Source organism: Leucoraja erinacea, chromosome 3, assembly GCF_028641065.1.
Source record: "Leucoraja erinacea ecotype New England chromosome 3, Leri_hhj_1, whole genome shotgun sequence".
NCBI lineage: Eukaryota > Metazoa > Chordata > Chondrichthyes > Rajiformes > Rajidae > Leucoraja > Leucoraja erinaceus.
This window is the reverse complement of record NC_073379.1, coordinates 79,476,238-79,501,643: the sequence shown is the minus strand read 5'-3', so window position 1 is coordinate 79,501,643 and position 25,406 is coordinate 79,476,238. Positions and strand designations below refer to the sequence as shown.

Sequence of the window (25,406 nt, the reverse complement as noted above, 5' to 3'; positions counted from 1 at the left end):
ATGCAAACAGATGTTCTACTACTTGTTATTCTCCTCTTGCTTTTAATCACAGTATGTGCTGTCTGATTATTATTTCCAAGCCAGTTCTGAAATGAAATCTACTGAATTTCAGAGAGAGCAGACAATATTATGTATGGTAAAGTATTAATTCTGATTAAAGAGGATTTTTGGAATAGTGCAAATGCATATTTTGGAAAAATCCAAAGAACAGCACATACTTTCCTCCACAACTATGATTTTTAAGCCTAGAAATTACTGTTGGAATATCATGAGACAGATATTTAATAATTTGTTGAATCTCTGTCTTCAATTTTTAATAATAATACATTATTTAAAATGGCTGAAGTTGAAAATAGAGAATATATTTAAGATTTTGTCTGCAACTAAGATTGCACAGTAACAGTTAATAATTCCAATGTTTTTTTGTCAAAATACATCAGTGATAATATTTGTACAGTTTTAAAATAGATCTTCATTGCACTAACTGTCACAGAGCTAACAAATATTTATCTGAAAGTGACTATTGATTTCAACCTGTCCTTTTTGCTTTTGTGCACTTGGATTTCAACCCTTGCATGAAAGAGAGCATGCTCTGTGTACTCTCAATTGCTTCCTGCCAGGAAGTGTCCATGTGCTTGCTTATAGGAAAACGAGTAGATCTATCAGGAATGGACTAGTATATCCTCCACTATGTGTGTCCTGGGTCTATTAATCCTTCCAAGAAATGGGTACTTTATCTGCTCAGATGTCACCAATACAGCAGCTATCAGGAGAAGTCTGAAAATATACTGTACTTCGGTACATGTGACAATAATAAACAAAAGTAAGCTAAACTGTTCTCTGGTTTTCCATTAAAAAACTCAGATCCACTTATGACAGCAATGTTGAGCTGCTGGCTGCCACACACAATTCAGTGGGGTAGTACAGATCACCTTGGATTTCCTTGAGTAATCTGACAGCGAGTCTGTACAGTTTGGGTCACCCCATTACAGCAAGGATGTGGAGACTTGAGGGTGCAGAAGAGGTTTACTTGAACACTGCCTGGATTTAAGAGCACTAGCTATAGGGAGAGGTTGGATGAATTGGATTGCTTTCTCTGGTGAGTTGGACATGAGGAGACCTGATCAAAGTATAAAACATTACGATTGGCATAATGGAGACAATCAGAACCCTCTTCCCCACAATGGAAATGTCAGAGATTAAAGGGCAATACTAGATAGCTGTCCCTCCCCGTGTCCCATGCAATTTAACCTTCCAGAGCAGCTTGACAAGTGGAATCTTACCAAAGATATTGCCAAAGTTCATATAGACTAAGTCTACGGCCCTGCCCACATCAGCCTTCATGGTTACTTCTAGAAAAAACACGATCTACTTCATGAGGCCTGATCTCCCATGCACAAAGCCATGCTGACAATCCCTAATCAACCCATTTCTTTCTCACCGTCTCCATCATAGGAGATAGACTATCGACTGACATTTATTATAAACCCACTGACTCCCACAGCTATCTAGACCACACTTCTTCCCACCCTGCTTCCTAAAGAGACTATTCCCTAATCACAATTCCTCCGTTTGTGCCCAAGATGAGTTGTTCCATACCAGGACATCGGAGATAGAATGGGGGTTCCCCTCTTCCTTCATAGATGAGGCCTTCACTGGGATCTCCTCGATATCCCACAGCTCCGCTGTTGCTCCCCCACTCGCAACAGGGACAGAGTCCCCCTAGTCCTCACCTTTCACCCAATCAACCGTCGCATACAGCACATAATCCTTCGGCATTTTCGCCACCTCCAACGGGATCCCACCACTAGCTATATCTTCCCATTTCCACCCCTTTCAGCTTTCCGCAGTGACCTTTCCCTCCGGAACTCTCTGGTTAACTTGTCTCTTCCCACCTAAATCCACCCCCACCCCTGCAACACCTGCTCCTATACCTCCCCTCTCGACTGTGTCCAAGGACGCCGACAGTCTTTTCAGGTGAACCAGAGGTTCACTTGTATATCCTCCAACCTCATCTACTGTATCCGCTGTTTCAGGTGTGGACTTCTATTTATCGGCGAGACCAAGTGCAGGTTCGGCGTTCGTTTAGCTGAACCCCTCCGCTCAGTCCACCCAAACCTACCTGATCTCCCAGTTGCTTTTCTGTCCTGGGCCTCCTCCAATGTCAGAGCGAGAACCAGTGCAAATTGGAGGAACAAGACCTCATATTTTGCTCGGGCGGCTTACACGCCAGCGGCATGAATATTGACCTCTAACGTCAAGTAACCCTTGCCCTCCCTCTCTCGCCATCCCTCCCCCCTTCCCAGTTCTCCAACTAGTCTGACTGTCCTTGTTTACATTTTATCTCTGTTTGCATTGTTGTTACCATCTCCAAGCTGACAATGATCTATTCTACATTTTGCTTGATCTCCATCCCATCTCGTTTTCATACCTTTCACTTCCTTATCTCTGTATCTCCCTCTCCCCTGACTCAATCTGAAGAATTGTCTCGTCCTAAAACATCCCCCATTCCTCTATCCAGAGATGCTGCCTGAGTTATCTATCGTCGGTTTAAACCAGCATCCGCAGCTCCTTCCTACAATAATAACTGGAGACCACATTGGCCTCTTGGTAGGAAGCAGAGGGTGATTGTGGAAGGTTGTTTTTCAGACTCAAGGTCTGTGACTTGTAGTGCACTTCAGGAGTCAGTGCTGGGCACATTGCTGTTTGTCATCTGTATTAACTATTTGGATGAGAATGTACAAGGTATGATTAATAAGTTTGCAGATGACACTAAGGTTGGTGGTGTCATAGGTAGTGAAGATGGCTATCGAGAGTTACAGTGGGATCATGATCAGTTCGGCAAATGGGCTGAGGAACGGCTAATAGAGTTTAAATAAGATAAAATCAATTAAATAAATAAACAATAATGGAGTTTAAATAAGATAGAATAAAAATGAGTATAGGAGCAGGGAGGTTCTACTGCAGTTGTACAGGGTCTTGGTGAGACCACACCTGGAGTATTGCGTCCAGTTTTGGTCTCCTAATCTGAGGAAGGACATTCTTGCCATAGAGGGAGTACAGAGAAGGTTCACCAGACTGATTCCTGGAATGTCAGGACTTTCATATGAAGAAAGACTGGATAGACTCGGCTTGTACTCGCTAGAATTTAGAAGATTGAGGGGGGATCTAATAGAAACTTACAAAATTCTTAAGGGATTGGACAGGCTAGATGCAGGAAGATTGTTCCCAATGTTGGAGAAGTCCAGAACAAGGGGTCACAGTTTAAGGATAAAGGGGAAATCTTTTAGGACTGAGATGAGAAAAACATTTTTCACACAGAGAGTGGCGAATCTCTGGAATTCTCTGCCACAGAATGAAGTTGAGGCCAGTTCATTGGCTATATTTAAGAGGGAGTTAGATGTGGCCCTTGTGGCTAAAGGGATTAGGGGGTATGGAGAGAAGGCAGGTACAGGATACTGAGTTGGATGATCAGCCATGATCGTATTGAATGGCGGTGCAGGCTCGAAGGGCTGAATGGCCTACTCCTGCACCTATTTTCTATGTTTCTAAGAAAATGTGAGATATTGCATTTTGCTGCTTGAGTTAATAGTTGGGGCAGGTACTATAACAACATTTTAAATACCTTTGTACATTGATAGGAACAATTTAAAAGGATAAGGGCTAAATGTAGGGCAAATGTGACTAGCCTAGATGGGGCATTTTTTGGCATGGATAAGTTGAGCCAAAGACCCTGCTTCTATGCAGTATGATTCTACACATAACAACAAAAAATGTGCTTAGCATGCTACCACATAGATTAATAGAAACAAATAGCATTTTATTCTACAGTGATAAAACACAACAGACTAGGCGCCATAAACATCATCTTACATACACAATCATTCATATGGCCTTCAGATTATTAGTGTTAAATAATGATCCTCTAAGAACATTAAAAGTGCACAGCATATTATTTCTCTCTCTTATTTGCTATGTAAATGTTATAATTTTGTTGGAAAACATTAACGATATGCTTTTTCTATAAACCACACTGAGGTACCTTAAACTCAATAAAGAACAAAGCAGTTATTAAAAGATATTGCTTAGATAATTCTATTTAAAAAAGGTATAAATGTACTTATTCTCCGACAGCTGCAGTTCCAAAATCTACCCCAGAAGCCATTATTAATTGTGTAAATATACTTCCCATGACAACACTCATATTGAATTCTCATGTTCTAATTTGTGTACCTTTCTATTCCAGCAACAAACCTGTCCTAGAATTGTACAGCTTCAAATTACAGGAAACCAGAGGCAAAAATTCATGACACTGTCAGACAGTATTTTCTCTCCCCATCCACCAAATAAACTATCTGTGGCCAATCAGCTTTCTGGAATGAATGAATGACGGAAATTTAGAGGCGTCAGCAATGCACAATGGCCCACAATAGAGGCATGCAGCTGGTGTCTGACCAACAGAGCACACACTGAGCAGTTAACTAACACGTTTGTCTAATTCCACTCACTCCGACCTGTTTTGCATAGCTTATTCAATGTATAGTTTCCACAAGGCATGATTAGAAAAATCCAATACCTTCCTGTTTTCACCCCAGCCTTTCATATCCTTTTATTTACAAAATGAATTGGATTTGAAAAAAATGGACACACATCAAATTAAGCCATATTTCTGAATTCCATGTTGTATATATATATATTATATAATATAATATATATATTACCTTCTACTGGCTTTATCAACAAAAACAAATTAGGAGAATTCCTCTTCAGGAATTCTATTCTTGATATCCTTCGTGCCATGCATTTTTTATCCCCCAGCTTTGTTCAATCTACCACTGCCCCTCACAAAAGGCTGCTACCAAAATACTTCACAAATACAGCACAAACATCTGTTCCTGATCAAAATTGGCACATAAAGTAATTTTGAACAATGGAAGAATTAGCATTGAATTTTTAAGTATAAAATAAATATTTAATAATGGAAAAGCAGTTGAAATTCATTCAGGCAGCAAGCACCGATTACCATATCCAGCTCTTTGTGAACAATCGCAAGCGAGCATAGATTTCTTCAGCTTAATTTATTTAAATACCACATAAAATAAATAAGCTCTTGAATCCCTTACCTTTCAAAGACGTGGGCAATATCTTCACTGAAATTACACAATAATCGTCACTTTACCCTGAGCATCCCTACGTTCAGTTCATTCCCAAAACGGATCATCCATTTCACTGCTGATCACGTGACAGATGACACATCCAAACACAGATGATCACCTGCTTTCTGATGATAGCTCTTCAACGAGAATATCAGCAGCTTGGATTTTAGTGATGGACTAGAGCAGTAAGAATTTATAAGGAATGGCAACTGATTTTCACTCCCAAGGGTTTATATTCATGAAATGTTATCTTTGTGAACCACAGTGCTGTGCACCTAATAAAAATCAGCCAAGTGGAATAGCTGCTTGCTGCACGGGCAGTTTTGAATGGAGAGAATTTTAGTGCAAAATACTAAACACTCATAAAATATTTTCAATAGATGTTAAAGAATTGTTCAATGAAGCAAAACATAGCCTTGATCTATTTCAGTCTTAATTTATATAATTCATTGCTGGGGGGGGGGGGGGGGGGGGGGAAGTGGTGATTACTCCTATTTAGCTGGTAAATAGTGGTGCTAAAGATTACTTTACCCACGTAAATAGACACACATCCCAGGCTTCCACATGCTTGCAATTAAAAATAGGAATCCTGATTTTATTTTGCCAAATTCAGAACAGTTAACCCAGTTTGCTCCATTGCTTTACTTCAAGAGGTGCGCAGTGGCTGTACCCCATCTTATTGAGATTCACCAACATAAATGTTGGCTGCATCACCTCTTGAACCGCGCACAATCTAACCCGTCACATTTGGTTGCAAATAAATCAAAGACGAAAGCAAATTCTTCTATCAATTATTCTAATTTAGTTTGCAGCATTTAATTATTTACATATTGGATACATAACAACTAATTTGATTTATTTAAAAAAATCACATTTCTAAATTATTTACTGATAATATCTGAACTAACTGAAATAATGTTCCCATGACTTAGTCAGCCAGCGAAGTTAGGGCGTGGTCTGTTATTGTGCATTGTTGGACGACATTCCAATGGCACTCCAAGATGATGTTGGCCAACAGTCAAATCATCTGCATCAGTGTCAGGTATATCTGGATTCAAGGTGACTGCAATGGACAATTGAAAATACAAGCCAATGCCAACAGGTCTGATCTACGCTGCTCACCCAAGGTCAGAAGAAGGGTCCCAACCCGAAATATCACATCCATTTTCTCCAGAAATGCTGCCTGACCCACTGAGTTACTCCCGCACTTTGTCTTTGGTATAAACCAGCATCTGTGGTTCCTTTTTATTTCATTAAAACTCTTTTCGATAGTTGTCAAAAGCTTCAAGGGCGAACTTGCAAAGGGGAACTATATTTGAATAGAACTCTCTTTAAAACAGAAAATTGTGATCTTTACTTAATTATTCTCGTCTTCTAAGCAATCTTTATAAGGGAGTGATGCGTTAGGTAAAAGTACAGAAATACTATGGCTGGCACCCATGTATTTCCTCTGGTGGTGTACATGATGCTACCTTTAATCAAACAAACTGATAATGTCACCAGTGAATCCTTCCTTTCTTTCAGGAATTCACAGAACAAGTGGCCAGAAGAGGATTTTAATCATAACTGATATTCTCTGAAAAAAACCCCCCTCCTCAAATCTAACCCCACACCACACTGTTCTACCAGCAAAGATTTAGGTAATGTAAACTTGCTTTCCTCTTCCATTTGACACTGGGTGGTGTCACCAGCAGTGGCTGCCCCTCCAACAGTCTGTCTGTCCTTTCTTCTTTTTGTTTATTTTAGTATGTGTTAAAAGTATGTTTCAGTGTTCCTTGGTTTGTTTTATGTGGGGAGTGGGAGGGGGGAGAAACTTGTTTTCAATCTCTTGCCTCGACAGAGATGTGATTTTCAGTATCGTATCTCCGTCCCCACTGCAGCCTAACATGGTGGAGTTGGCGGCTTTTCCTGGAGACCGACCTGGCGCTCAAAGCCGCAAGAGTCTGCGGGACTTTAATATTGCGGAGCTTGCGATCCCTTGCTGAGGATCGAAGCTCCAGCCGCGGGGCCAGTGGACAGTGATGTTAATCATGAAGCCCGCAGTCTCTGACAAGAAGTGGGCGATTCCGGGCGATTCCAGGAGTAAGACACTCCTAGTGACGCACAATCACAATCAACTCATATCCTAGCACTTACAGTAGATAACATACATGCCAGATCCACACATGGTGCATTACAGACATCAGTGGACTGCACCCAGGCCAGATGGAAAATATGGGTAGTATCCCTGCTCTCCAGGGAGTAAGGCCACACTCCAGGTCAGCCCCAAGGTGAAAATTGACAGGGTATCTGAGATATAAATTTCAGTTTGTCTGAAATATTGCACAAGAGCAAGAGAGTGCAAGTTGCAGCTTTGCACGTAACATTGCTCAACAAACATTTGAGAATTTTCAACCTAACACATTATCTCTGTTCTCTCCCCTGTTGTAAACACTGAGCAGTTTCTGCAGTTTCTTATCTTTCAAGGAAATGTTTGCACTTTTACTGAATCATTTCTCAGCTGGTATTTGCAAGACCGGAGGGGAAGTGAAGCTACAGCCTTTGTCCTTGCAGGTGGCAAAAGCTGTGAGTTTTCCCAGTTACTGCTTCAAAACTATGACAAATTGTTGTGATGCCTCCTGTAGCTGTTACACATTTCAGCCTCCATCCGGCACCAGTTGTGAAGAACTAAACTTCTAGGGTGCAACTTCTAAGTGGATTGGTTAAACCTGTAAAATGTAGAGTTCCTCAAGTGTTTCTGGAGCTGCACTCATCTGGGCAAATATGGAATATTTTATCAGGCCTCTGCAGTGTGAATGGGGGAGGGCAAGAGAAACAGGCTGTAAGTCATTTGTTGTGGGACGTCTGCTCCTGACAACAACAGTAAAAGTGCTCAGTGGGTAACCACCAGGATATTGAGTGGGAGGCACTGACAAAAGTAATGCTGCTGAATGTCAAGATAGATGGTAAGACTCTGCCCTTTTGGATGTCATATAAAAGATGTGGAAAGACATTTTTGACACCTTCATTATGGAAGGCACACATGTGGTGCAGAAGCTACTTTGCCCCTTCAGTTCATGCCCAAATACTGTGCAGCTCCTTCAGCACGATGACATGAGCTGCCTCTTTTTCCGAATCAAGTTAAAAAAAAAACTGTAGATACTGGAAACCTGAAATAAAAAACGAATATACTGAAGCTTGTAAGCAAGTTATGCTGCATTTGAGGAGAGAGAAATGATGTGAGTGTCACAGGTGACAACCATTTATCAGTATAATTTAAAGATTATCATTCTTTCTTGATTCATTTTTCGTAGGCGTTGCCTGACCTGCTGAGTATCCCCAACACTTTATGTTTTTATTTTATTATCGGAAATGTTGAACAATGAGCAACAAACTTCCTACTTCTGACCTTCTCATGGGAGGTCACTGACTGACAAAGCAACTGAAGGGGGGGGGGGGGGGGGGTATAGACACTGTCCTGAGGAATCACTGGAAGTGGGATAATTGACATTGCACAGTAAAACTATCTTCCTTGCTGCAAGTTACAGCTCCAGCTCTTTCTGCAGTCCTCTCCAATTACACTGTTTTTGCTCATTTCCCACTTGCACACAGATTGAGTTACAAACAGTTTCAGGAAATTAACTCTTTCACAATCTGGGGACTTCCTGCTTAGTTTTCAGATTACCGAGGTTGCATTTAAGCAATTAAACAGATCTAGAGTATGCTAACTTTACGTCCCTTGTCCTTATGTTTGCTTCCAAATACCATATTTATACATTTGAGTGCCCATGGCTGCACCTTTGACTTGAAAAAAGTGATGGGAGACAAAGAGAAGTTAAGGGCAAGGACAAATTCCACCAGGCTGAGGTCAGTGCAGTCGAGGAGAACTGATTGGGTCTCTGTTCAAGGAAGAATGGGAGAACCCTGATGCCTCCATCTTTAAGTTCGCTGACAGCACCACCGTTGTTGGATGAATTATGGATAATGCGTCATGGGACTTTGGGCGTTGTTTTGTTTTTGCACTATATTGTCTTTTTTATTTATTGAACTTTGTTTTTTTTTGTGTTTTTGTTGTGTTATGTAATGAGTACTGTGTTTACAAATCTATTGAGTGCTCATGCTGTTACAAGAAAGAATTTCATTGTTCCGTTTTGGAACATTCCCAATTCTTGAGGGGATTGGAGGTGTTAAAACGACTGGACATCCATGAGGCAATAATGAGGCAATGGGGACCCAGGAATTGGAAGTTATTGCAGTGGCGAAGAGCTTACAAGGTTCCTCAGAGGTAGTTTAAAAGGGACTGGACAAAGGCAACAAGATAAAAACAAAGTATTTGGAGATGGTTCAATGAGGCAGGAGTTGATAGCACAATGGGGCGACCAAGGCTGTCCTGCTTGTGGAATTTGGGAAGGAGGTAGAAACAAGCAATGCGGGGTTGGGGAACTATAGATTGGAGGTGATGGAGGGCAGAACGCGGGAGGCATAAGATCGGCGATGTTTTGAGACTTGATGGTCTGGTGTTCGTCAGTGGGGTCATGGTCAAGCCATCAGTATGAGGCAGTGTCCGAGAACTGGTAGAGCATAGTGGAGGTCAGCTTGCCAGACAACAACAGCACCTCCCTAGTCAGTGGGTCTGATGGTTATAATGCAATTGATATTGAGTGTGTGGAAGGCTGAGTATTCGGAGGGGGTGAGATAGGAGTGGTTGAGAGGAGTGGAGATCGAGTTGGTCTATGTTGTGGCAGCAGTTGGGGTTGAAAAGGTCGAGGGAGAGTAGATGCCCAGCAGTAGCGGTCCAGGAGGTAGAGGTGTGCTGGAGACGGGAGAAGAGGTTTTCACTGCGGGGTTGACTAGCTCTGAATATTGAGCAGAAGCCTCATCTTCTGACTGTCCTGTCAAATACTCGTATGGATAGCACCTCCATAGTTTTTAATTAACAATAAATCAAACTGTCCCCTAATTGTCAAACTCATTTAGAAAGTAATTCTAACTCGTTTAGAAAGTAAATATTGAAAAGGAAAAGTTTACAAGGCTTTGTCGACCTGAAACCTCACCCATTCCTTCTCTCGAGAGATGCTGCCTGTCCCACTGAGGTACTCCAGCTTTTGTCTATCCTTGGGACATTTCTGAAGTTGTAACTGAAGTAAATGACCAGAACAAGCAGCTTCTCTCTTTATGTTTCACCTCAAGGTGCTTGACTACATATGTAACAAAAGCATTTCTCAATTTCAATAAAAATGATATAAATGAAACATGGAATTTCAGTGTAATAACACAATTTTAGAACCCATCATTTGAAGTAAACTGGAGGCACAAGGAAATTGTAGATTCTGGAATCTTGAGCAAAACACAAGGTGCTGGAAGAACTCAGCAGGTCAGATAGCATCTGAGGAAGGAATGGACAGATGACATTTCAGGAAGAAATGGTCACCTGTCCATTCCCTCCACAAATCCATCGGGTGGCACCAGCAATGGCTGCCTCGCCAACAGTCTGTCTGTCCCTTCCTTCTTTGTGTTTTAATAGTATGTGTTAAATGTATGTTTTTAGTGTCCTTTAGCTTGTTTTTATGTGGGGGATGGGGGTTGGGGGAAACTTTCTAATCTTTTTCTAATCGCTTCCCTCAATGGAGATGCGAGGAGTTGGCGGCCTTTGCTGGAGACCAATTTTTGAGAGCTCCACCGCGGGGAACCTACGGGACTTTATTATCGTGAAGCCCGCGATCCCTTTGCCAGGGATCGACCTCGAAGCTCCAACCGTGGGTGCGTGCGGGCTTAACATGACGGAGCTCGCGGTCTCTGGTCAGAGACCAACCTCCGGGAATTCCAAGCCGCAGAAGCTTCGATCGCCCCGACGCGGGAGCTCCCACCGCCCCGACGCGGGAGCTTCGATCGCCCCGACAGATGGTTCGACTGCCCTGACCGCGGGAGAATAATGAGGAAGAAGGTTGGACTTTTTTGCCTTCCATCACAGTGAGGAATGTGGGGAATCCACTGTGGTGGATGTTTATGTTAACCATTATTCAGTTGTGTGTGTTGTTGCTTTTTTTTTCATATGGCTGTATGGTAATTCGCATATCACTGTACCTTAATTGGTACGTGACAATAAAAGACCTTAGAACCTTTTGAAATGCCGAGTTACTCCAACACTTTGTTATTTGAAGTAGACTGCTCGAGTTTACATTCCCTGGTCTTAAAATTCTTGGATACCACAAACAAATATCTCCCTCTGGTGACCATGTGTGATATTAACGTCCAATAAGAAATTTACAACAGGCAAGCTGGAAGCTACACTCTAGATTGAATTGAGCTGGTTATATCGGCAAAACAGCGGCATTATCCATTTGTCACTACAATTTATGTCCAGCGTTATGTCAGGGAATCTGTCCCTCTCATCCCTCCCTCCAAGTCCCTGCCCTGCATTCGAGTGGTGACCCTATTTATTCAAGTGCAAATTCCCAAACATGTAACATGAGGCCAATGCAGACGGACAACATTTTTAAGTCACAGTCATACACCATGGAAACAGAGCTCATCAAGCACCCATTTGCACTAATCTCATTTTATCCTCATTCTACTCCCCGCAACTTCCCTCAGATTCTACCACTCACGTGTACATAAACAGAAATGATTGTGGGCTCTAAGGAAATGCACACTGTGACAGGAAGAGTGTGTAAATTCTACGCAACAACAGCAGAGCACAGGATTAAAGTTGGGTCACTGGAGGTGCAAGGACAACTTTACAAGCTGCACTATTCCACAAACTTCTCCTTCCAAAGAAACTTTGTATAGATATACTGTTTTTTTTTAATTTTCTCTCAGTGACAGGTAGATTTAATGAAAACTTTGCATATAAAGGGACTACTTGATTAGTCAGGTGTGCGTTGGAAAGCTGCTAGTACCAGCTGTTCCACTACCCAGTTCCAACATTAAAACTTTTAGTATATAGCCTATACAGCATGTCCAAGACATCACAAGGTTATCCTCATTTTAGCGGTTGGGTGGTTTTTAGGAATCAGCAAAGACACAGACAACTTTGTGAATTCAAAGCTCAACACTGAGATTTCACAAGTTGATTTTTTTGTTAAAGATTTTGACAATAATGTCAATATTTTGAATCAAAAAGATTTTGACAATAAATAAAAATAAAGCTCCATAGATGCTGCTGCACCCGCTGAGTTTCTCCAGCACTTTTGTCTACCTTTGACAATAAATAAGTCAGTACAAGTAACTATACTTAGTTCATCAATGTCCCTTAGAAAACGATATCGACTGCCCCAATGCAGTGGACTAGGTCCAATTGAGGTGGATTTTTAACTCGCTTGCAAGTACCAGCAATCCACTCCATGCAACACTATTTTCTAAGAGCAGCTAGGATTGGCAGTGAATGGAGACTGTTCACTGTTTCCAAACTGTTCTTAATGAAAAGCTTAGGAGTTAGTTATCTTGCTGTAATGCTGCCAATGGCCCAGGGGAATAAAAGGGAGAAGCGATAGGGTGTGATACTAACTTCGCCCATTCAATCCACCCAAGAGATAAAATCTGTATTAGCACAGCTGCCAAGTTATTTGCATTGGAATTTCTTCCACAGTAATTTCAGTCAACCATGTTTTATTTCTCGCTGAATCAGATTGTCAGTGTTGATGGTGACCAGACCGAAGAACAATGATAAACCTTTCACTCCTTCATTAGTGACAAAGTGAATCACCGATGCATGGTACCATGACATCAAGTTAAAAGAGGCATCATGGATATTAAAGCATATTTAGACATAAAACAGCGGAGATATGATCAAGATAATTTTCTTCTCCATTCATCATTTTTAATTAAAAGCAGTTTAATTCTACAGCTAAATTGTTTTGAAGGAAATCTCATGCAACAGGTTATTTGACCTACTCCTGCTCTCACTTTGTATGCTTGTTCTTTCACCTCATGATACCCTTTTAGAGACAGTTAAACTTCATAACATCTGACCAAAATTATCAAAGATAATGTTGTAAACTTTGAATTTCAATTAAAAATCTTCAGGAAATTGTGCACAAAATGCTGACAGATCAGACGACAAAAAAGAATGCAGATGCTGGAATCCAGAACAAAATGCTATGTGAACCCAGTAGATAAAGCAGCATCTGTGAAGGCAAAAGGTTTGAGTCAAGGACGTACATCAGGACAGAGAGAACAGGAAATGTTATCGATTTGTTGCAGTCTCTAGGGAGCTGGGACAGAGGCCGGATATTCATAACATAGGTTGTAAGCTACTCTTGCAAATTATGGAAAAATGTATGTAACTTATTTCCTTGTGTATTCTATTTGTGTCTGCACAAGATTGTTTACCGAAACTGCCTAGGGCACAAGTAATTGACAGGTATCGGTCAAGAGATTAAGAGTCTATCACAGAACTTGCAGAACGGCTAATCTTGCTCTGGTGAAACTTTCCACAGCTAAAAGAATTCCTTGGAATTCTGAGTGTCCTTGTTCATTATCATTTGTCTGGATGCTTTTTATCTAAATCAATGTATAAAAGAGATGGGTTTTCAGCATTAGCTGAGAGAGGACTCCCACAGACACTTGGGCTCTGTGCGACTCTCTCTCTCACAATAAAGTTTGTTCAGTTTCTACCTCTGTTTTTGTAATAGTCTTTGTCGGAAAACTTCTAACAATGAGACATTGTTCCTCCAAAATGTATTGGCCTCTGAGGCAATTGAGATGGCTAAGGACAAGCAGAATGTTGTGGGAGTAGAGAGGTGAATTAAAATGGCCTGCAAGCAAAAGCTCGAGATGACCATTGTGGACAGAGCACAAAGGCTCCGCAAAACGATTGCCCGATCTACTCTTGGGTTCACCAATGTAGGGGAGGCAACATCAAGAGCACCGAATGAGCTAAATCAGGTGAGAATAAAACCTCTGTTTCATTAGAGGGCTGTTCAGATCTCCGAATGTGGTGAGGGAGGAGAAGGTGGTGCAGGTGTTGCATCTCAGAGTCCAGTGCTTACATGCATCTTGGAGAAGCAGCAATCACAGAGTCCAGTGCTTACATGCATCTTGGAGAAGCAGCAATCACAGAGTCCAGTGCTTACATGCATCTTGGAGAAGCAGCAATCAAAGAGAAGCAGGGAGAAGACCTTATTGGCTGAAACCCATGGGAAAGGTGAGTTAGAGGGGAAAAACAGTTTAAAACGGAGGAATTTGACTTGTAAATTCGCAAATTAGGCAATTTATCAGTCAATGTAAGCAAGGCTGCTCCAGGGGAGCGGCAGTGAGGGAGCGGCCTTGTGAGGGAAGACTCGAGAGTCTTCGGTGAGGAGGCTGAGGAGAGGAGCGTATGCAAAAAGCTGGAGAGAACGGGACGCGGTGAACACATGACGGGTAAGATGAGACAGTGTGATGCTTGCAGGACGTGGGAGCCCAGGGACACGGATGAAGCCTCTGGCTGCTACAACAGTGCATCCAGGTTCAGCTCCTGAAGGACCATGTTGGGGCACTGGAGAAGCAGCTGGATGATCTCAGGGCCATCCGGGAAAATGAGAGTTTCCTGGACAGGACCTACAGTGAGGTTGTTATGCCGAGGATACGGGAAGAACGTATGTGAGTGACTAAGAAAAAGGATGGTAACCGTGGAGTGCAGGAGACCCAGGGGGCTGTGCCTAATGAAAAGAGGTACGCCCTCTTGGGAACTGTCGGGGGAGACGACGCTTCCAGTCCAAGCAGCGGACACGTCGGTGGCTCCAATCCTAGAGATGGGACTTGACCCTCGAGACCGACGTCAGGCAGAGCCCTAGTGGTGGGTGACTCCATTGTCCGACAGGAGATTCTGTGGCGGTAGACGAGATGCGAGGATGGTCTGTTGCCTCCCTGGTGCCAGGGTTCAGGATGTCACGAGCCTCTGGAATTCTGGAATTTTTTGAGGATATAACTAGTAAAATGGACAAGGGAGAGCCAGTGGATGTAGTGTAACTGGACTTTCAGAAAGCCTTTGATAAGATCCCACATAGGAGATTAGTGGGCAAAATTAGGACACATGGTGTTGGGGGTAGAGTGCTGACAAGGATAAAAAAATTGGTTGGCAGACAGGAAACAAAGAGTAGGGGTTAACGGGTCCCTTTCAGAATGGCAGGCAGTGACTAGTGGGGTACTGCAAGGCTCGGTGCTGGGACCGCAGCTATTTACAATATACATCAATGATTTAGATGAAGGGATTCAAAGTAACATTAGTAAATTTGCAGATGACACAAAGCTGGGTGGCAGTGTGAACTGTGAGGAGGATGCTATGAAAATGCAGGGTGACTTGGACAGGTTGGGGGAGTGGGCAGATGCATGGCAGATGCAGTTTAATGTGGAAGGATGTGAGGTTATCCACTTTGGTAGCAAAAACAGGAAGGCAGATTACTATCTAACTGGTGTCAAGTTAGGCGTTTACAGTCCGAATTGGCTCTGGGAAGAAATTCCATCTCAACCTCTCCGTTCTCACCGCATGGCAACGGAGGCGTTTGCCTCACCGTAGCAGCTGGAACTCCGTTGCAGGGGTGGAAAGGGTCTCTCATGATATTGTTGGCTCTGGAGTTGCACCTCCTGATGTATAGTTCCTGCAGGGGAGCAAGTGAAGTTCCCATAGTGCGTTCGGCCGAACGCACTACTCTCTGCAGAGCCTTCTTGTCCTTGGCAGAGCAATTCCCAAACCAGATGGTAGTGTTCCCGGACAAGATGCTTTCCACCGCCGCTGCGTAGAAGCACTGGAGGATCCTCGGAGACACTCTGAATTTCCTCAATTGCCTGAGGTGGTAAAGGTGCTTGCTGCCTTGCCTTACTCACCAGTGCTGAGGCGTGTGATGCCCATGTCATATCCTCGGAGATGTGGACTCCCAGATATTTAAAACAGTTCACCCTATCCACAGGATCCCCATTTACCCTCAATGGAGTGTACGTCCTCGGATGATGTGCCCTCCTAAAGTCCATGATCAGCTCCTTCGTGTTTTTGATGTTCAAGAGGAGGCTGTTCTCCTGGCACCAGAGTGCTAGATCAGCCACCTCCTCCCGGTAGGCCTTCTCGTCGTTGTCTGAGATCAGGCCCACCACCACAGTGTCATCAGCAAACTTAATTATTGAGTTGGAGCTGAACCTAGCCACACAGTCATGTGTGTACAGGGAGTACAATAGGGGGCTGAGGATGCAACCCTGGGGCGATCCTGTGCTCAGGGTGAGGGACGTCGATGTATTCCCTCCGATTTTGACTACCTGGGGCCTGGCGGTGAGAAAGTCCAGGACCCAGGCACACAGGGAGGTGTTGAGTCCCTAATTCCATTAGTTTCCCAGCCAGTCTGGTGGGGACTATCGTGTTGAAGGCTGAACTGTAGTCTATGAACGGCATCCTCACGTAGCCCCCCTTCTGGCTGTCCAGATGGGAGAGAGCGGTGTGCAAAACCTGGGAGACCGCATCGTCCGTGGATCTGTTCGGACGTTATGCGAATTGTAACGGGTCCATGTTCCGAGGGAGGAAGGCGCAAATGTGTTTCTTCACCAGCCTCTCAAAGCATTTCATGACTACCGAGGTAAGGGCCACCGGACGGTAGTCATTCAGACAGGCTGGGGAGGCATTTTTTGGTACCGGTACAATGATGGATTTTTTGAAGCAGGCAGGGACCACGAACGTGTCCAGGGAGAGGTTGAATAATGTAGTGAGCACCGGAGCTAGCTGCGTAGCACAGGACTTGAGTACTCGCCCCGAGATGCCATCGGGGCCTGCAGCTTTTCTCGTGTTCACCCGTGTCAGAGCCCTCCTCACGTCGTGCTCGGACAGCTCGGACGTGCTCTGGAGGTCCTTGTTCATCCGTCAATGAAAGTAAGCATGCAGGTACAGCAGGCAGTGAAGAAATCGAATGGCACGTTGTCCTTTATAACAAGAGGAGTTGAGTATAGGAGCAAAGAGGTCCTTCTGCAGTTGTATAGGGCCCTAGTGACACCACATCTGGAGTATTGTGTGCAGTTTTGGTCCCCTAATTTGAGGAAGGACATTCTTGCTATTGAGGGAGTGCAGCGTAGGTTTATGAGGTTGATTTCCGGGATGGCGGGACTGCCATATGCTGAGAGAATGGAGTGGCTGGGCTTGTATACTCTGGAGTTTAGAAGGATGAGAGGGTTTCTTATTGAAACATATAAGATTATTAAGGGTTTGGACACGCTAGAGGCAGGAAACATGTTCCCGATGATGGGGGAGTCCAGAACCAGGGGCCACAGTTTAAGAATAAGGGGTAGGCCATTTAGAACGGAGACGAGGAAACTTTTTCCTCACAGAGAGTTGTGAGTCTGTGGAATTCTCTTCCTCAGAGGGCAGTGGAGGCCGGTTCTTTGGATACTTTCAAAAGAGAGCTAGATAGGGCTCTTGGAGATAGCGGAGTCAGGGGATACGGGGAGAAGGCAGGAACGGGGTAGAGATTGTGGATGATCAGCCATGATCACATTGAATGGCGGTGCTGGCTTGAAGGGCCGAATGGCGTACTCCTGCACCTATTGGCTATTGTCTATTATCTCCTGCAGTTGCATGGACAAGTGCTAGGAGGCATGAAGGGTGGGTGGGGTTGGATGGGCAGGCAATGGAGTCCCAGCGAGTGTTGTTCCTGCCCAAAGCAGAAAGTGGGAGGTTGATGGATGATGGTTGGGTAAATGCTGAGGACAAAGGGCACTCTATTGCTGTGCTGTCTGGAAAGTGGATGGCGAGTGTGGATGTGTGGGAAATGTTGGAATTACACGTCCATCAACTATTTTCAGAGGGGATGCCACAAGGAGAAATTTCAGCAGCTTTTTACCTTGAGAACAGATGTGAAGGAGACAGGACCATTGTGAAAATGGATAGCGTCTTTACAGGAGGCACAGAGGGATGAGGTATAGTCGAGGTAGCTGTGTGGCCTGATGCATGTACAGAAATTATCAGAAAACCGTCCCCTCAGATGGAACTTGAGAGATCGTATCTCCGGTTGCTCTGCGGCCTAACATCATAGAGCTGTCGACCTGGCTCGGGACTGACTTTGAGCCCCACTGCGGGGATGTGGACTTAACATCGGAGCCGATCCCTTGCCTGGGATCGACGCTCCAACCGCGGACTGCGAATTTCACCATCAAGGAGCTCACAGTCTCGGGTATAGGCCGATGTCGGGAAGCTCCAAATGACGCAGAAGGTTTCGACCAGGCCCAGCCCAGGGTCAGATCACCCAGTGCGGGTAGCTGAGATTCCCCTCCAACGCAGGAGCTTGATCGCCCCGACATGAGGGTCCAAACGCTGCCGGCTACGGGAGCCAAGATCGCCCCATCAACGGAAGGCTCGAGGCCCCCGACCGCGGGAGAACAAAGAAGGGAAGAGGTTGAACATTTTTTCGCCTTCCATCACAGTGAGGAATGTGGGGGAGTCACTGTGGTGGATGTTTATGTTAAAATATATTTTATGTGTTCTGTTGCTTTTTATTGGTATGACTGTATGGCAAATGAAATTCCTCGTACGTTGCAAAACATACTTGGCTAATAAAGTATGATTATGATATTTAAAAAAAAGGAAGAGGTGTCGTCAAAGACCTTCAGGTCCTGTTGGTGTTGCTGCCTTCTGCTAACGGGTCAAATATGAAGGGCTAAATATAAATTGTAACCATCCTTTTACTCACTATGTACACAGTGTCAGGAGGCATAATGGTGAATCCAGAGGCCAAATAATTGATTAGATGAAGGATTAAATGCAGGATGGACAAACGGGCATTCACGTAGTGCCTTTCAAATAGTTATTATTTTGTCGTCAAATGCAAGCAACAATTTGATTTGAGCAAGTCCCTACAGATATTCAGGAGTTAGACAATGAGGTGATCTCTTTTGGAGGTATTAGTTGAGCATAAACAGTTGACGAGTGTCCCTGCAAAATTTCCCCATCCTCTTCTCATAATTTTAGAACAGCCAAAGATAAATATAAGAAGCACTGTCATATATTAGTTCATAGAATCACAAAAAATCATATCTTGGACAAAGCACATCACCTCTCTCACAATGGCATCTTTCGTTGCTCAGCAAATTTCTCCTGTGTTCACTTAGATTGAACCCAAAGGGAAATTCAAAAGGTTTTAAATCATTAAATTCAAGAAAAACTCAAAATAAGCTTGAGATGTTGAAGTCAAACATAGTTACAGTATGTAGTTATCAGTTTTCACATGACAAATCAGAATACGTTATCTTTCATTGAAGTATAAATGAACGATCTGTGCTTACTAAAACTAACCTTGCATATTCTTCAGACCGGAACTGTTCTGTTACTTCCTCAGTATGTTCACAAACCGTTTCTTGTGCCATTGACTCAAAGCTTGGAGATAATTGCTTTTGCACACATTTTAAGGAACTGAAACAAAATAAAACTATACTTTAAAAATGTATTAAATTGCTAGGGTGTCTTCGTTTTTAGTTTATTTTATTGTCACATGTATCAAAGTACATGAAATGTTTTTTTTTTGTTGCGTGCTGTCCAGTCAGCAGAAAGACTATACATGATTACAATCAAGCCATCCAAACTGACCTGATGGGATGACAGTATTTTTTCCTTAAGCCCTTTCTCAAGAAAATAATTTTGATATTTCATTTAACGAGGGTAAAATAACACCTTCAATAACTTCCATTGTATCTTGAGATGTGGATACTAAATATGGAGCATTTGAGAGAACATTCCAGGGTGTTTCACAGGAACATAGTGCCACACAGGATGACTGCTCGGTCAGAAAAGGACACTAAAATACATTAAAATACATTAAAATGTACTTGCATTTTTACCTAAATTTTAACTATAAATTTGTGCTCTGGCAGCTGATTTCATATACCCACCAACCTATGTGTAAAAAAAAAGTTGCCCTTCAGGACCCTGTTAAATCTTTCCACTCTCACCTTAAAACTGCTCTCCACATTTTGACTCCCCTACCTGGGAAACATATTGTGACCATTCAACTTATCTATGTTTAAGATGGAACTGCAGATGCTGGAAAATTGAAGGTAGACAAAAATGCTGGAGAAACTGGAGATGCTGCTGAGGAGCATCTATGGAGCGAAGGAAATAGGCGATGTTTCGGGTCGAGACCCTGATTCAGATTGATGTGAAGGTGGGGGGGGCAGGAAGAAGAAAGGAAGAGGCGGAGACAGCGGGCTGAGGGAGAGCTGGGAAGGGGAGGAGAAAGCAGGGACTACCTGAAATTGGAGAAGTCAATGTTCATACCGCTGGGGTGTAAACTGCCCACGTGAAATATGAGGTGCTGCTCCTCCAATTTGCGGTGGTCCTCACTCTGGCCATGGAGGAGGCCCAGGAGGTCAGAAAGGGGGGTTAAACTGCTGAGCCACTGGGAGATCAGGTTGGTTATTTGGAACCGAGTGGATGGCGAAGCGATCGCCAAGTCTGCGCTTGGTCTCACCGATGTAGAGCAGCTGACACCTACAGCAGCGGATGCTTATCTATGCCCCTTGTGAATTTGTGCACCTCTCCTCCCATGCTGGAGAGAAAATAAATTGCAGCCTATTCAACCTTTCCTCATAAGTCTAGCCTTCCAGTCATAGTAATATCCTTTGGATGCCCAGGAATTTGGACATCCTTCCTCTAGCCAGGTGACCAGAACTGCTCACAATACTCCAAGCAAAGTATTACCAATGGCTTGTACAGTTGCAACATGATACCCCAACTCCTGTTTTCATGTGCTGACTGATGAAGGCAAACATGCCAAACACCTTCGTCACCACCGTGCCTACCTGTGTCATCACTTTCAGGGAACTATCTCTCTGTAGCACTAGGTCGCTCTGTTCTACTATATTCCCCAGGACCATACATTTAGGATGCAAGTCCTGTCCTGCTTTAACTTACCAAAATGCATCAACTTCCACTTGTCTGAGTTAATTTTAGGTCATAAGGAATAGGAGTAGAATTAGGTCATTCAGCCCATCGTTTGATACAAAATGGCTGATCTATCTCTCCCTGCTAACCCCATTCTTCTGCCTTCTCCCCGTAACCTCTGACACTTGTACTAATCAAGAATCTAGCTATCTTAAAAGTATCCACTGACTTGGCCTCCACAGCCTTCTGTGGCAAAGAATTCCACAGATTCACCACCCTCTGACTAAAGACATTTTTCCTCATCTCATTTCTTTCCTAAAAGACCGTCCTTTAATTCTGAGGTTATGACCTCTAGTCATAGACACTCCCATTAGTGGACACATCCTCTCTACATCCACTCTGTACAAGCCTTTCACTATTCTGTATGTTTCAATGAGGTTTCCCCTCATCCTTCTAAACCCCAGCGAGAACAGCTTCAGTGTCGTCAAACACTCATATATTAACCCACATTCCTGGGATCATTCTTGAAAACCTCCTCCCGACCCTCTCCAGAGCCAGCACATCCTTCCTCAGATATGGTGTCCAAAATTGCTCACAATATTCCACATGTGGCCTTACCAGCGCCTCATAGAGCCTAACATCACATCCTTGTTTTTGGATACAAGCCTGCAATTTCACCTGCCATTCCAGCCCTCTTACCCAGTTCAATAGATCCTGCCTGCTGTAATCTTTATTGTCCACTGCAATACAAATTTTGGTGTCATCCACAAACTTACTAACCGTGTTACTACATCCTTAATATAGGTGACCAACAATAGTGGACCTCTCACTGATTCCTGTGGTACATTACTGATCACAATCTGAATAACCACCCTCCACCAAGCCAATTTTATATCGAATTGGCTAGCGTCATAGGACCATAATACATTGGAGCAGAATTGAGTTCACTCAGACATTCAGTCATGGCTGATATAGTTCTCCCTATCAACCCCATTCTCCTACCTTCTTCCCATAACCTTTTGCACCCTTACGAATCAAGAATCTACCAATCTCTGATTTATAAATCCAGCTCACCCTGTATCCCATGTAATCAAACTTTTCAGACTAGCCTAACATTCCAAACTTCTTTGTTATGCGCAGTATGCCTATTTTATATGCAGTGGCGCAGCGGTAGAGTTGCTGCCTTACAGCGAAAGCAGCGCCGGAGACGCAGGTTCGATCCTGACTACGGGTGTTGTCTGTATGGTGTTTGTACGTTCTCCCCGTGACCTGCGTGGGTTTCCTCCCACACTCCAAAGACGTTCAGGTATGTCGGTTCATTGGCTTGATGTAAATGTAGAAATTGTCTCCAGTGTGAGTGGGATAGTGTTAATATTCAGGGATCGCTGGTCGGCGCGGTGGGCTGAAGGGCCTGTTTCCACGCTGTATCTCTAAACTAAACTGACATACATACTACATTTCAATAGAAGCTACAATTTATTCAAAAGAATAGTGTCTTCTCCAACATTAAAAAAAATACATGTATAAAAACTATCATATTAACAATCCTCTATGATCCTAGTATTAAAATCAATCTATAATCACAATGAATAATGCAGAACATTTTGTTAAATATTCAGTTCTTACTCCATCCTATTCTATCACAACCTTCTTCATATACTTTGGCAATCCATCTATGTCACATCAGTTAGGTTAAGTTAGGGCTATTCAGAAACCCAATAACAGAGGGAAAGAAGCTATTCCTGGGTCTGGTGGTGTGCTCTTCAAGCTTCTATGCCTTCTGCCAGACAGGAGCAGGGAGAAGGTGGAAGGACTGAGTGCGACGTCTTTGATTATGTTGGCTGTTTTCCAAGCCAGTGTGAAGTATAAATGGAATCAAAGATGGGATATCTTTATCTCAATCCTCAGTTAAAGAGGTTGTATAAAAAATAAACCAGAAAAAAGCTCTCTGCACCAGTTTACACAACTTACTCTGCAGCTTGTCAATGTTGTAATCTAACTTTTGCAATGAGTTTCCTGCTTTCAGTTGGTACCACTTCACTACTTAAGTAATACTTGAATGAAACAAGTCTATTGTAATTTAAATATATAAATCTCAAATAAATTACTGGAATAATATATACCTTTATATATACCAGTCTGTAGTCTGTATTAAGAAAAAAATGGGTATGTTCATTGACCAATTATGGATTTGCTTGCTTTAAAAGAGCTGATAATGTTCCAAAGTAGCACATACAGCATAAGTACCTGGATATTGATTTGAGAATTGAATTGAAGCTAAACTGGACAGTGCTCACACAAAAATAATTAAATCTGAATATCTGGAAATGAGAGTTATCTTATCCCCTCACAGCCAGCAAGAAATGGTACCGTATTGACATTTTCAACATTAAAATCCATGTGATGCCATGAAATTCCAGTTCAAAGTACTCACTATATAATAAGATGCAAGTGAATAATCACCTGCTTCAATAAATATTCACCTGCTTCAATAAACTGGAGTCTATTTTATTCCAAATTTTATTGGTGCTGGAGATAATTTTACAGTTACTGCCACTTCCCTCTGTCCAATCTACCAATATGCCTTTTAAAATAATAATTAATCGCAGAGAATTGGGCCTCTGCTTGTTCCGATACAATTGGATTCTCAACTTCCTCATTGACAGACCACAATCAAATTGGCAAGGGCGCAAAAAGGAGGTAGAGGGACAGGATGGAGTCGCAGATGGAGCAGCAGGACACCAGACCCCTTTGGCAGGGGCTACGGACTATAACTAACTATCGGAGCAGCCCACCCTCAAACGGAAGTACTGGCACCTCCCCCCCCCCCCCCCCCCCCCCCCCAGCTGATGACCTGAACTCTTTCTGCGCACGATTCGAGATGGGCAACATCACCCCTAGCTCGCCGGCTAACAACACCGCCAACGTGCTGGCTAGCGAGGCTGGAGGGAGGTCCTCCGCTGGGGATGTGCACACATTCTCGTTGTCCGAGCACGACATGAGGAGGGCTCTGACGTGTGTGAACACGAGGAAAGCTGTAGGCCCAGATGGTATATCTGGATGAGTACTTAAGTCTTGTGCTACTCAGCTAACTCCGGTGCTCACCACAATATTCAACCTCTCCCTGTCCAAGTCCGTGGTCCCTGCCTGCTTCAAAAGATCCATACCAAAGAATGCCTGCCCAGCTTGTTTGAATGACTACCGACCGGTGGCCCTCACCTCGGTAGTCATGAAAAGCTTCGAGAGGCTGATCAAGAACCACATCTGCGCCTTCCTCCCTCGCAACATGGACCCGCTACAATTCGCATACCGTCCGAACTGATCCACGGATGATGCGGTCTCCCAGGTTCTGCACACCGCTCTCTCTCACCTTGACAGCCAGAATGGGGGCTACGTGAGGATGCTGTTCATTGACTACAGTTCAGCCTTCAATACGATAGTCCCACCAGACAGTCTGAGAAGCTGCTGGAACTGGGGCTTAACACTCCCCTGTGTGCCTGGACCCTGGACTTTCTCACCAGGCCTCAGGTAGTCAAGGTGGGAAGACATACATCGAGCACCCTCACCCTGAACACAGGGTCCCCCCAGGGTTGTGTCCTCAGCCCCCTACTGTACTCCTTGTACACACATGACTGTGTGGCCAGGTTCAGCTCCAACTCCATAATCAAGTTTGCTGATGACACTGTGGTGGTGGGCCTGATCTCCGTTAACGTCAAGGAGGCCCACCGGGAGGAGGTGGCTGATCTGGCACTCTGGTGTCAGGACAACAGCCTCCTCTTGAATGTCATAAAACTAAGGAGCTGATTGTGGACTTTAGAAGAGCACAACATCCGAGGACGTACACACCACTGGAAATAAATGGGGCTACTGTGGATAGGGTGAGCAGCTTTAAATACCTGGGAGTCCACATCACAGAGGATCTGACATGGACATCACACACTGCCACACTGGTGAGTAAGGCAACACAGCACCTTTACCACCTCAGGCAGCTGAGGAAATTCAGAGTTTCTCTGAGGATCCTTCAGTGCTTCTACTCAGGGGCCGTAGAAAGCATCTTGTCCGGCAACATCGCAATCTGGTTTTGGAACTGCTCTGCCCATCGTCCATGGATCTGTCCCTTCCTTCATTGTTGTTTTTTAGTATGTGTTAAATGGATGTTTTAGTGTTCTTTAGCTTGTGTTATGGGGGGGGTGGGGGAGGAGGGGGGTTGGGGGAAACATTTTATAATCTCTTACCTCGACGGAGATGCAATTTTTTTTCGTATCGTATCTCCGTCCGCACTGCAGCCTAACATCGAGGAGTTGGCAGCCTCTGCTGGAGACCAACTTCAGGAGTTCCATCCGCGGGAGACTACAGGACTTAACATCATGGAGCTTGAGATCCCTGTCGGGGATTGACCTTGGAGCTCCAACTGTGGGAGACTGCGGACTTTAACATTGTGG

The 25,406-nt window shown here is 43.8% G+C and overlaps 1 protein-coding gene across 7 annotated transcripts in view; it reads right to left on the bottom strand.

Annotated features, from left to right (window-relative positions):
* The window catches only part of LOC129695762 (protein prune homolog 2-like), a 335,597-nt gene that overhangs the window by 113,846 nt on the left and 196,345 nt on the right, over positions 1-25,406 (bottom strand). For 4 of the 7 annotated variants that reach the window (XM_055633039.1, XM_055633041.1, XM_055633042.1 and 1 more), the window contains exon 9: positions 19,381-19,497. The exons of 1 other annotated variant lie outside the window; for it this stretch is intronic. In XM_055633039.1, the coding sequence (XP_055489014.1) occupies positions 19,381-19,497 (117 nt within the window). Of the gene's footprint in view, positions 1-4,233; positions 4,308-5,123; positions 5,265-19,380; positions 19,498-25,406 lie in introns of those variants that run through there. 2 more of the 7 variants (XM_055633045.1, XM_055633046.1) reach the window with 2 other exon arrangements.